This window comes from Bufo bufo, chromosome 3 (assembly GCF_905171765.1).
Source record: "Bufo bufo chromosome 3, aBufBuf1.1, whole genome shotgun sequence".
Taxonomy (NCBI): Eukaryota; Metazoa; Chordata; class Amphibia; order Anura; family Bufonidae; genus Bufo; species Bufo bufo.
The window spans coordinates 685,061,701-685,074,713 of record NC_053391.1 but is presented as its reverse complement, the minus strand read 5'-3'; the positions used below and the strand labels follow the sequence as shown (position 1 = coordinate 685,074,713).

Genomic DNA, 13,013 nt, shown 5'->3' with positions numbered 1-13,013 from the left:
TTTCTTCTGTTCTGTTTTTTTCTTTTTTCTTTTTTTTGGGTCCATATACGGAACCTTTCATTTCAACGGGGCTTGGAAAAAAAAAAACCACTGTGTAATCACTCCGTATGCATTCCTTTTCCGTATGTCCTTTTTGCAAAAAAATAGAACGTGTCCTATTCTTGTCCGTTTTGCGGACAACCGGCATTGCTAAAATGGATCTGCAAAAAAAAGGATGCAACATTTTATTTTGTGGATTCATGTTTTGCGGATCGCAAAATACATACCGCCATGTGCATGAGCCCTTAGGCTGCACCGCGCTGTAGTAGTCAGTAATTTTTTAGAAAACCGTTCACACTTGTGTGACTTTCTAGTCCTAGAATTTGGCTACCACTGTAGTGATCCTGCATGGCGCCCGTGGATCTTCTGCTATACAGCGCCATGGAATAAATGGCGTTTTAATAATCTTACGTGTTGAAATCGGTGATCCTTCATTTGCACTGACTAAAGCAATGTGCTGCGTGATGCTATTGGCCATATATTTGTTGTGTGATAATTCGGATACATTTTCCGATCGGATCGGCTGAACGCCAGAAGCTCTCATTGTTCCCTGTGACCTCAGTGTTACTATGTGTCTACTTTCAGTTTTATGACTCTTCCCGACCCTGTCACAGCTGCTTCCTCTGTCTTCTTTTCCTAGGAATGACGTGACCTTTGCCCCCTGACTCCCTCGCAGTCATCTCCTCCGGCACAGTCAGCAGAATATCGCTTGTACGCAAGCAGTCAGGACATTTTACCAAACCATTATATGGTCTTTGCAGCTTTAATACAAATATTTAAAGGGGAACTCTATGGTCACCGCCACAACTGCTTTATGAAGTGGCTCTATGGATCTGATACCAATATCCCCCCTCGCTGCACTGATTTCTTAAGTTTTTCATTGTAGATTTATTTTTTGGAAAAATCTGATTAATAAAGCTGTCTGAGGCGGGGAATACCACAGAGCGAATGATTTCAGCTGCTTTCAGTACAAGCACATCGCAGCTCTGACCCAAACAGGTGCCCAATCTGTGGTTGTTAGGCAGCGATTCCGTAGCAACCAAACTGTCGAGTTTATTCATTGGAATTGGTCAGGAAGCACATTCCCAGCCATCGGTTACATGTTTGGCTGAATGGCAGGGGTTGTTGGACTGCTAGAGAGAGATTCCTACTGTATCCCATCTTCTGCGCTCCCACAGACTTTAAATGGAGAAGCTCAACCCCCTGTGGGTGACCTGAGACCCCCTGTACTGAATGATTAATCCCACCGATCTATACCCATCCTGTGGATGGCTGACGTCATTCTGGGAAGATCCCAAACCGCACTTCTCTGCCCTAGTAATCAGATTTTTGCTGAAATAAAAATACCGTTCACGGGAGAATTCCGTTACATTGTAAAACCCGTTTCTGGTCTTGAGACCTGATGTAACGAGATCTCCTCCTCCTCCTCCTCCAAGGTCGGTTTCTAGTCTTTAGTCCTATATTGGAAGCTCTCAGTCGTTTATAGGTTGGGGGGTGGGGGGGGTTGGGTGCCCATCTGTTGAGTATGTAATTATGCTTCCCGGGTCCTGGGAACACCAGTCAGTAGCTGTTGTTGTTGGGATCCCTCGGAGTTCCTCACATCCTTCAATTAAAGTCCGTTCCCATAAACGTCTCCTCTGGTCATGAGTTGTCCTCTAAGCTCTTTATAGCCCAGAAGGCATCTGGCATGGCAGGCACAATGTCCGGGGGGACTCCTGGGCAGCGCCAGGCCTGCCCACAGCTGCACAGAAGAAAGGATGACTTGTGCTTGTTTATTAGGGAGGCAGATATTTACTGGTCCATAAATCAGAGGAGCCTCATCTGCCCCAAATAACACCGAATAGTTAAAATAAATAAGTACATATTATATATATTTATTATTATTATTATTATTTATTATAACAAATGTTGTAGATTGTAATGACCCATAGAATTGATACATTTTTATGTGTACCGCTTTAGTTTAGCTTCACTAATACCTCCAGTCACATCCAGAGCTGTATCTACATTTCTGTTGACTTTCCTTTTAGCTTTCAGGCTGCTGTTTTCTGTTGGCTCAGTGTCTTTCTGTAATTCCGGATTGAAGGAGATGTGTGCATAGTAGTGTAACATTAAAAGCCTGTCGAATTGCATCTGCAGCTTTGGATGTGACTGGAGTTGGCAGCATTTAGCACAGGATTGGTACCAGCTATGTACAGGTAATTGGTCCCATACTATATAATGTGTAAGATGGGGGTAGTAGGTAAAGCGTCTTTTCCCCATCTTGGGGGGGGGGGGGGGGGGACACCAGTTATGAATGGCCCCTGTTACAGATTTTGCATTGAGGCCCCATAGCTTCTGCCCGGGCTCCTCTATGGTCCATTCATTTCTAGATTTTGCCCTTCTGCCCGCTTGGCGTTTGCTTTGTCAGGTGTTCCTGCCTGTGTGACCATGAGGCTGCTGACCTCGCTGGACGTTCTGGCCATGCAGCATATTTCCCCGTCCCTTTAAATCACATGATGGCAGAGGTGGAGTTGGCGCCTCCGCGCCTCTGATCCTCGAGTTTTCCTAAATGTTATCAGAAGTTTCTGCAGTAGTTTTGATGGAAGAGTCTAAGCTTGTCATGTGTGATACGGTCTGCTGAGCTGTGTATCTAATCCTATCCTGTGTGATACTGTCTGCTGAGCTGTGTATCTAACCCTATCCTGTGTGATACTGTCTGCTGAGCTGTGTATCTAATCCTATCCTGTGTGATACTGTCTGCTGAGCTGTGTATCTAATCCTATCCTGTGATACTGTCTGCTGAGCTGTGTATCTAATCCTATCCTATGTGATACTGTCTGCTGAGCTGTGTATCTAATCCTATCCTGTGTGATACTGTCTGCTGAGCTGTGTATCTAATCCTATCCTGTGTGATACTGTCTGCTGAGCTGTGTATCTAATCCTATCATGTGTGATACTGTCTGCTGAGCTGTGTATCTAATCCTATCCTGTGTGATACTGTCTGCTGAGCTGTGTATCTAATCCTATCCTATGTGATACTGTCTGCTGAGCTGTGTATCTAATCCTATCCTGTGTGATACTGTCTGCTGAGCTGTGTATCTAATCCTATCCTGTGTGATACTGACTGCTGAGCTGTGTATCTAATCCTATCCTGTGTGATACTGTCTGCTGAGCTGTGTATCTAATCCTATCCTATGTGATACTGTCTGCTGAGCTGTGTATCTAATCCTATCCTGTGTGATACTGTCTGCTGAGCTGTGTATCTAATCCTATCCTGTGTGATACTGACTGCTGAGCTGTGTATCTAATCCTATCCTGTGTGATACTGTCTGCTGAGCTGTGTATCTAATCCTATCCTATGTGATACTGTCTGCTGAGCTGTGTATCTAATCCTATCCTGTGTGATACTGTCTGCTGAGCTGTGTATCTAATCCTATCCTGTGTGATACTGTCTGCTGAGCTGTGTATCTAATCCTCTCCTGTGTGATACTGTCTGCTGAGCTGTGTATCTAATCCTATCCTGTGTGATACTGACTGCTGAGCTGTGTATCTAATCCTATCCTGTGTGATACTGTCTGCTGAGCTGTGTATCTAATCCTATCCTGTGTGATACTGTCTGCTGAGCTATGTATCTAATCCTATCCTGTGTGATACAGTCTGCTGAGCTGTGTATCTAATCCTATCCTATGTGATACTGTCTGCTGAGCTGTGTATCTAATCCTATGTGATACTGTCTGCTGAGCTGTGTATCTAATCCTATCCTGTGTGATACAGTCTGGTGTTGGGGTGCAGACATCAACTCGTCCACGTTTCGGCTCTTTGTACCGTTCGGCCATCCCATTGTCTGGTGGACATGGCTCCTTCTCTCACACATGAAGTAACGCCATCCGCCTTGGAAACGAAGCAAGAATTTATTGTACCGTCCTCCTGGGACACTGATGGTAGAGAAGGTTTTTCCTGCACCTCCTGCCATTGCTCTGGGATTTATCTGTGCATGTTTTTTACAGATTTTTTTTATTTTTTATTTTTTATTTTTAATTGTGCGCTCTTGCATCTAGGGCTAGATGGCGATGTGTTTCATACAAGGCTAGGGCTAGATGGCGATGTGTTTCATACAAGGCTAGGGCTAGATGGCGACGTGTTTCATACAAGGCTAGGGCTAGATGGCGACGTAGTGCCCAACCTTTACAGATTATAGCCAACGGGCAGGCTTTCCTCCATTGCTGTCACTGGAGCTGCATGCAGAGGACATTGACCTGCGTTCTCAACCTCCGTCCCTGTCCTGCTGCACGTCAAATGGTCAGCTCCAGAGCTGCATTCTGTATTCTGCTAGACCAGGGATCAGCAACCTTTTGGCACTCCAGCTGTTGTGAAACTACAATTCCCAGCATGATCCGTTCATTTCTGTGCGAGTTCTTAGAAGAGCAGAGCAAGTATACATGCTGGGAGTTGTAGTTTCACAACCGCTGTAGTGCCGGAGGTTACCTACGCCTGTGCTACACGTCCTGAAATCTAGCAGCCCTGTGCCGACACACTGCTTCCCACTTTCTGGAATACCTCCTAGATGTGAAGCTGAAGCTTGAGGGCTAAAAGGTATTTGGCACCTATCTGAATGCAGCTCTGGATGTGACTGGAGTATTGGATGTAGTATATGACATTTCACATGGACAGCATGCCTCTACCATGGCAGCCCTGTAAAGATCTCAGACACAGCTTCTTCCCCAAGATTTGAGTCTGATAGTAACTCCAGCTTCTCATGGTTCCTCTTAGTTTTGGTTGTTGCCCCTTTTAGAGACCTCCGTCCTCTAAACCCTTCTCTTTTTGTGTCCACAGACCATTCAGAAGCTAGCGAGCCAGTACCTGAAGAAGGAGTGGCCTGTGGTGAAGCCGGAGGAGAGGAGTGAGTACAGGTAACGTCTGTTATTCCCGTCCTGCGCCATGATGTGAACTGACCCCTAATAATCTCTGCAGCAAGCTACTCACAGGAGCGGTGCTGCTACTAGGACATCCCTAGCTGAAGACTATTAATTAAAGGGCATGTCTATTTTTGAGCATCAATTATTATGCGCCTAGTACATTACTTTACTTATTCTGTACTGATCCTGTATTATACCCCAGAGCTGCACTCACTATTCTGCTGGTGCAGTCACTGTGTACATACATTACATTACTTATCCTGTACTGATCCTGAGTTACATCCTGTATTATACTCCAGAGCTGCACTCACTACTCTGCTGGTGCAGTCACTGTGTACATACATTACTTATCCTCTACTGATCCTGAGTTCCATCCTGTATTATACTCCAGAGCTGCACTCACTATTCTGCTGGTGCAGTCACTGTGTACATACATTACTTATCCTGTACTGATCCTGTATTATACCCCAGAGCTGCACTCACTATTCTGCTGGTGCAGTCACTGTGTACATACAGTACATTACATATCCTGTACTGATGCTGAGTTACATCCTGTATTATACTCCAGAGCTGCACTCACTATTCTGCTGGTGCAGTCACTGTGTACATACATTACTTATCCTGTACTGATCCTGAGTTACATCCTGTATTATACTCCAGAGCTGCACTCACTATTCTGCTGGTGCAGTCACTGTGTACATACATTACTTATCCTGTACTGATCCTGAGTTACATCCTGTATTATACTCCAGAGCTGCACTCCCTATTCTGCTGGTGCAGTCACTGTGTACATACATTACATTACATATCCTGTACTGATGCTGAATTACATCCTGTATTATACTCCAGAGCTGCACTCCCTATTCTGCTGGTGCAGTCACTGTGTACATACATTACATTACTTATCCTGTACTGATGCTGAATTACATCCTGTATTATACTCCAGAGCTGCACTCACTATTCTGCTGGTGCAGTCACTGTGTACATACATTACATTACTTATCCTGTACTGATCCTGAGTTACATCCTGTATTATACTCCAGAGCTGCACTCACTATTCTGCTGATGGAGTCACTGGGTTTGGTTGCAGTCACTATTCTACAACCTCATAGCTGAAATCTCCCAGTGTTCACCGCCTGTTCGTTGGCATAGCTTTCTTACACTATCTTATGTACAGTTAGCAGACACAGAGACTCTGGTACAGATTAAGTGTCAGTGCAGCTTTGGTTGTAACTGGAGTATCCTACATGATGAAACTGTATATGTCTTGACTTTCACTGGACGCAGTGTCTAGAATGGCTCCTGCGCTATAACTGACACATTCCCTCTATGTGTGAACGCGGCCGTGCAGACACCTGTAGGCTTCGTTTTACGATGTATTGTTCTAGTTTCCATAATCTCGCGGTTTCCTGTCTCGTACATAAAAGCCTGGCACGGATTATCTGTAATTACTGCTGAGTTTCGCTTCCTACGTGAACTTTGCCCGCAGACACAATGGGATGTTTGCGAGACATTTCTGGACAAATCATGAGACGCTTTGTTCAATTTAAAAGCATTTCTCACACTCCGCGTCCTTTATGACGTGTGATCCCCTCATCTATGTGACCACCTGAGATGTCCTGGGCTCTGATGCGTCTTCTGTGTCGTCTCCCCCCCACGGCTGATGGCCGGTAACATGTCGGTCAAAACATTAAGACCACCTGCCTAATAGTCTGTGGGTCCCCCTTGTGCTGCTCGGCATGGAAGACTCCACACCTCTTTGTCGTCTTCCTCATTCCTGGGATGTTATTGCATTGTTGCCAGGGCATTATCCTGCTGAAAGGGGGCACTCCTATAGGGGGCACCACTGCCATGACACACACACATTGGTCCATACACATAATGTAACGGGATTCCTCAGACCAAGCTTAGGCACTTTCAAGATCTCTTCTTGCTATCTTTGAATGGAAATGTTTATGTTTTACATCCAGAGAATAAAAAGGACGTCCTCACCTAGTGCTGCACGTACAGCTGAGGGTTTGTTACAATGTATCCATGTCCAGAGATTTGTGCTGCTGCTCCTGCGTTTAAGTTGCAAGGGGATTGTCTGCACTGATACACTGTAACAGAGCAGCTGTGTGAGCAGGACGTCTGGCAGCCTTCAATTAAGGTCTTTAGTTTTGTCTCCTGCTTGTTGCGCTTCTCTAACGTACAGTAAAATGAAAGCAGCTTATAATAGTGCGGGGGGCGTTATACCGCAGACCTGCAGCGGTGATCATGGGGGACGGGGACGGCTCTGCACTGGATATCACTTGCCCAATGAGGAATACAACAGCATCTCCGCACTCTGATTCCCGCAATAGTAGATGAGAGAAGACAGGCGGCTGTGTAGTATACCGCCCTGCGCCTTCCTTCTTCCCTCTGCCATTAACCCTGTCCTTTCTCGCCTTTCAGGAACATCTACATGGTGTGGAAATCCTTCCTAGAGGGGACGATACAAGTGGCGCAATCCCGGATCAACATCTGCGAAAACTATAGGAACCTGATCTCCGAGCCCGCCAGGACGGTGAAGCTGTACAAAGAGACGCAGCTGAAAAAGGTACATCCACAGAGCCGGGTACTCCTTAAAGGGGATCTCCACCTCTGAACAACGTATCACTGGTTACTGATAGAATAAATATACATACAAAGTCAGGGGCGTAGCTAAAGGCTCATGGGCCCTGGTGCAAGAGTTCAGCTTGGGCCCCTCAGGGCTTTGTGGCCGGGGGCAGGAAAGCACATAGCCTTCGTGCTGCCAGAGGCCAAAATTGAAATGACACCTTCCCCCCCCCATGCCAAATTCTTGACCTTAATTTTAACCCTTCCCTCCAGCCAGAGTAACAGTGTAACTTGACCAGCAGGCACTTTCTATAATACTGGTGTCTTCTCATCCAGCACAAGGGTCTTTGGGGCCCCTCAGGCTCCTGGGCCCGGTAACATGGGGTGTTAAGACCCTATGTCATAATGTGGCTCCCAGTATTAATAATGCCCCATTAGTGCCCTCCAGTATTGATAATGCCTCCATTAGTGCCCCCCGGTAATAGTAATGCCTCTATTAGTGCCCCCAGTATTAAAAATGCCTCTTAGTGCCCCCAGTAATAGTAATGCCTCCATTAGTGCCCCCCAGAATTGATAATGCCCCCATTAGTTCCCCCCAGTAATAGTAATGCCTCTATTTGTGCCCCCAGTAATAGTAATGCCTCTATTAGTGCCCCCAGTAATAGTAATGCCTCCATTAGTGCCCCCCAGAATTGATAATGCCCCCATTAGTTCCCCCCAGTAATAGTAATGCCTCTATTTGTGCCCCCAGTAATAGTAATGCCTCTATTAGTGCCCCCAGTAATAGTAATGCCTCCATTAGTGCCCCCCAGAATTGATAATGCCCCCATTAGTTCCCCCCAGTAATAGTAATGCCTCTATTAGTGCCCCCAGTATTAAAAATGCCTCTTAGTGCCCCCAGTAATAGTAATGCCTCCAGTAGTGCCCCCCAGAATTGATGATGCCTCCATTAGTACCCCCAGTATTAATAATTCCCCCTTTTGTTCCCCCCAAAATGAATAATGCCCCCTTCTCTGCTTGTACAAAAACAAAAACTCCCCTCCTCCAGTTGCACGCGCAGCAGTGGAAGCTCCGGACAGAACCTGCGCTCCAGCGTGAAGACGTCCTGTCCTGCACATCCAGTCAGCAGTGAGCGTTCACAGCGCCGCCATCAAATGGAGGAGGGGAGTTCTTTTCCTTAACACAAGTGGGTGGGGGGTGTAAAGGCTGTACTAACGAGCGCTCCACAATAGACGCACTCATTAGTAACAGTCCTTATAGGAAAATACCGGTAATTAATATTGCTGGTAAAAAAAAATAATAATAATAATTACCAGCCTCGGCAGGGGAAGTAAATTACCGGCTTGGCCAGTGAGATACCGGCCTGGTGGCAACCCTAGGCCCATGCCTGTCAGTCCAGTGCGTTTAGTTTTTTTTTTAAGCGTATACAAAAGTCCTGCATGCACAACTTTTGTCTCCGCTCCAAAATCATCTTCTGAGCGGAAAGATAACAGACCCCATTATAGTCTATGGGCCCCGTTTTGCTCAGTTCTGTGCCTTCTCCGTCCTTTCCGTTCTCCTGCTCCTAAACGGAACGGCTGAACGGTGATGTGAACAAAGCCTTATAATGATAGGCTATGTTATCGCACTGCGACATGACAGTCGCAAAAAATCCACCCAAGATGGATGCATGTAGCAGCGTAGTTGTGCCCTATGTGTCGCGCGACTTATTGTCGCTGTGTAGCCCTAGCCTAAAGCTGACCTACAGCAGTGAAGAAAAATGGCTGAGTTGTTATGGAAACCTGGAGTAAAACTGTGTGTAGGTGGAGACTAAGGGCCTGCGAGCTTCTATTGGCTGATAAGGGTCATGTGACTGTGTGTATGGCAATTGGGATATGAGACTTGCAGGCTTCTATTGGCTTCATTTTTTGGGAATGCCTCAGGAACGGTACGTCCTAGAGAGCTGAGACCCGGTCTAAAACCTTCCCGGACACCTGATGTACCTGTGTGCCAAATTTGGTGAAGATCGGTCCAGTTGTTTGGTCGCGCATAAAGAACAGACAGAAACAAATTTTTATATATATATAGAAGAGACTGGCAGAAGGACCCGGCTTCGTAGGGGTATATGTCATCTATTTCATTTAATGTTTGTGTGTGTCGTTAAAAGATCAATAGTATTCCCCATAACAGTGACCTCTAGAGCACCCCGCCCCCTTAACAGTGAACTCCACAGCCCCTCATCCCTTAAAACTGACCCCCCCCCCCCACAGTGCCCCGCCTCCTTAAAATGGGATCTCCACAGCAGCCCATCCCCTTAACTTTGACCTTCACAGCTGCCCACCCCTTTAACAGTGAGTTTCACAGCACCCCACTCCCTTGAAATTGACCTCCTCCGGGGCCCGCCCCCTTAACAGTGACCTCCATAGGGCACTGTCCCCTTATGTGACCTCCTGTTCCCTACCCCCTTAACAGTGACCTCTACAGCAGCTGCCCCCTTAATAGTAACCTCCACTGCGCACCAATGTCGCACAACAATTTTTATAATGATAGCGGTGTTGCACTGCAACATGCGACATGCTGCGACACGACAGTCGCAAAAAATCCATCCAAGATGGATTTTTCTGCGACATAGACTATCATTATAAAAATTGTAGCGCGACATTTGTGCAACATCAATGTCGCAGTGTAGTTGTGCCCTATGTGTCGCGCGACTTATTGTCGCGCGACACATGTTGTTGTCGTGTAGCCCTAGCCTAAAGCTGACCTACAGCAGTGAAGAAAAATGGCTGAGTTGTTATGGAAACCTGGAGTAAAACTGTGTGTATGTGGAGACTAAGGGCCTGCGAGCTTCTATTGGCTGATAAGGGACATGTGACCGTGTGTATGGCAGTTGGGATATTAAGAGAAAGACTTGCTGGCTTCTATTGGCTAATGCAGGTCATTTTTTAGGAATCTCTCATGAACGGTACGTCCTAGAGAGCTGAGACCCGGTCTAAAACCTTCCCGGACACCTGATGTGCCTGTGTGCCAAATTTGGTGAAGATCGGTTCAGTCGTTTGGTCGTGCATAAAGAACAGACAGACATTTATGAAGAACGATGTTTTAAGAAATGGCCTTAATTCCCTCGGTGCTGCCGGAGGATGCACAGGCCGGTCATTCGTTTTTTTTGCCTCCTTTGGCAGTCTGTGCATCATACTTAAAGGGGTTGTCTACTTTTAACTATTGATGGCCTATCTTCAGGATAGGTCATCAATATCAGATCTGCGGGGGGTCCGACTCCCTGCCAATCAACTGTTTGAGAAGAAGGTAACGTACGAACGCTGCATTTTCTGCTCTATTTACCTGCTCTCCGCAGCATTTGCAGTGGTCAGCAGTGCAATTACAAATATGGCTATCCTATGCACTTGTACATTGACTTAACGCCTCTGAGACGACGGGCAGAGTAATGAAGAGGAAGCGGCATGGAGCGAAGCCTTCTCTTCAAACAGCTGATCAGGATGGCCTTTCCTAAGGATGGAGGGGGGCACTATTTCACTTTTCACCTCCAGCAGCAGAAAGGCTAGGTGCAACACAGCCGGGAGAGGGAAGGGGGGGATGGTGCCAGCTATCAGGGGGGTGCTGGATACAATGAAGGAGGCACAGAGAGGGTAATACTACTGTAAAGGGGGCACAGAGAGGGCATTACTACTGTGAAGGGGGCACAGAGAGGGCATAACTGTGTGAGGGGAAGAGTGTTTTAAAGTATGGGGGTGTGCCAGAGAAAAGACCCACACCGGGTGCCAACCACCTTAGGCACGCCACTGCTTCTTTCATTCATATTCGGCAGGTATGTGCCCTGGCTCCTTCCTCACATCAAAGAATGCCCTAATTGTTTTTTTTATTTTTTTTATTTTAAGTGAGTTGGGGCGTAAAAAATTTGCAGCGGGGCCCAGTCAGTTCTAGCTATGCCCCTGGTACATTAATTATTTATCCTGTATTATACCCCAGAGCTGCACTCACTATTCTGCTGGTGCAGTCACTGTGTACATACATTACATTACTTATCCTGTACTGGTCCTGAGTTACATCCTGTATTATACTCCAGAGCTGTACTCACTATTCTGCTGGTGCAGTCACTGTGTACATACATTACTTATCCTGTACTGATCCTGAGTTACATCCTGTATTATACTCCAGAGCTGTACTCACTATTCTGCTGGTGCAGTCACTGTGTACATACATTACATTACTTATCCTGTACTGATCCTCAGTTACATTCTGTATTATACTCCAGAGCTGCACTCACTATTCTGCTGGTGCAGTCACTGTGTACATACATTACTTATCCTGTACTGATCCTGAGTTACATCCTGTGTTATACTCCAGAGCTGCACTCACTATTCTGCTGGTGCAGTCACTGTGTACATACATTACTTATCCTGTACTGATCCTGAGTTACATCCTGTATTATACTCCAGAGCTGCACTCACTATTCTGCTGGTGCAGTCACTGTGTACATTACATTACTTATCCTGTACTGATCCTCAGTTACATCCTGTATTATACTCCAGAGCTGCACTCACTATTCTGCTGGTGCAGTCACTGTGTACATACATTACTTATCCTGTACTGATCCTGAGTTACATCCTGTATTATACTCCAGAGCTGCACTCACTATTCTGCTGGTGCAGTCACTGTGTACATACATTACTTGTTCTGTACTGGTTGTGGGTGGACGTATCCTCTGCTCTCAGTAGCAGTCTTGCTGACTGTTTCCAGCACAGCTGGGTAGTAGCAGTCTCCCCGCCATTACAGCTCCCACAGATACGATCACCCAGCTTTCTCAGGATCCTGATTTACAAACTGTCCTAGTTAGATAACAGTCTGCCGCTGAATATTTCCCTGGTTTGCCATTCAGGATCCCAGGAAAGCTGGGTGACCACCAGTTGTTAAATGTCTATGGAGACGGCTGAAGCTCTCTGAGGATGGGAACAACAAAAGATTTCAGAGTATAATGTTTTGGGATGCGGATGATGGGAGTTGTCCTCCACCTGGTCAGATGCTACAATAATACTCGCTGGGGTTTTTGTCTTGCAGTGCGTGGACCAGCTGACCAAGATCCAGTCGGAACTGCAGGAGACAGTGAAGGATTTAGCCAAGGCCAAGAAGAAGTACTATGAGGCCGAGCAGATGGCCCACGGAATGCGAGAAAAAGCCGACATCGATGCCAAGTGAGTCCCCGGTGCCCAGTGTCAGAGCTGGAGATGCCGCCACAGCACAATCAGTCATTGAGAGCAGCACTTGGCCGCTTCTGAGCGGCGGAAGGAGCAGCTGTGACCAAGCCAAGAAGAGGAGTGTGCCCTTATACCTGGGAGCGGGGGCGTCCGTAATAAAGGGAGTCTCCCCATCAACATTAGTCATTGCTAGAAGAGCAGCAGCCAGGAAAGTGTGCACATAGATGCCCTGTCTGCACTGCCACCTAGAGGTGATATCCTGTAGTACAATCCAGAACTCAGGCAGTAGTCAAATAAAAAACACCTG

General features: G+C 46.6%; 1 protein-coding gene across 5 annotated transcripts in view; it reads left to right on the top strand.

The window, feature by feature from the left end:
* The window catches only part of FCHSD2 (FCH and double SH3 domains 2), a 114,900-nt gene that overhangs the window by 55,907 nt on the left and 45,980 nt on the right, over window positions 1-13,013 (top strand). For all 5 annotated transcript variants that reach the window (XM_040426481.1, XM_040426478.1, XM_040426479.1 and 2 more), the window contains exons 4-6: window positions 4,855-4,931; window positions 7,371-7,515; window positions 12,570-12,703. In XM_040426481.1, coding sequence (XP_040282415.1) covers window positions 4,855-4,931; window positions 7,371-7,515; window positions 12,570-12,703 — 356 coding nt within the window. The remainder of the gene's footprint in view (window positions 1-4,854; window positions 4,932-7,370; window positions 7,516-12,569; window positions 12,704-13,013) is intronic.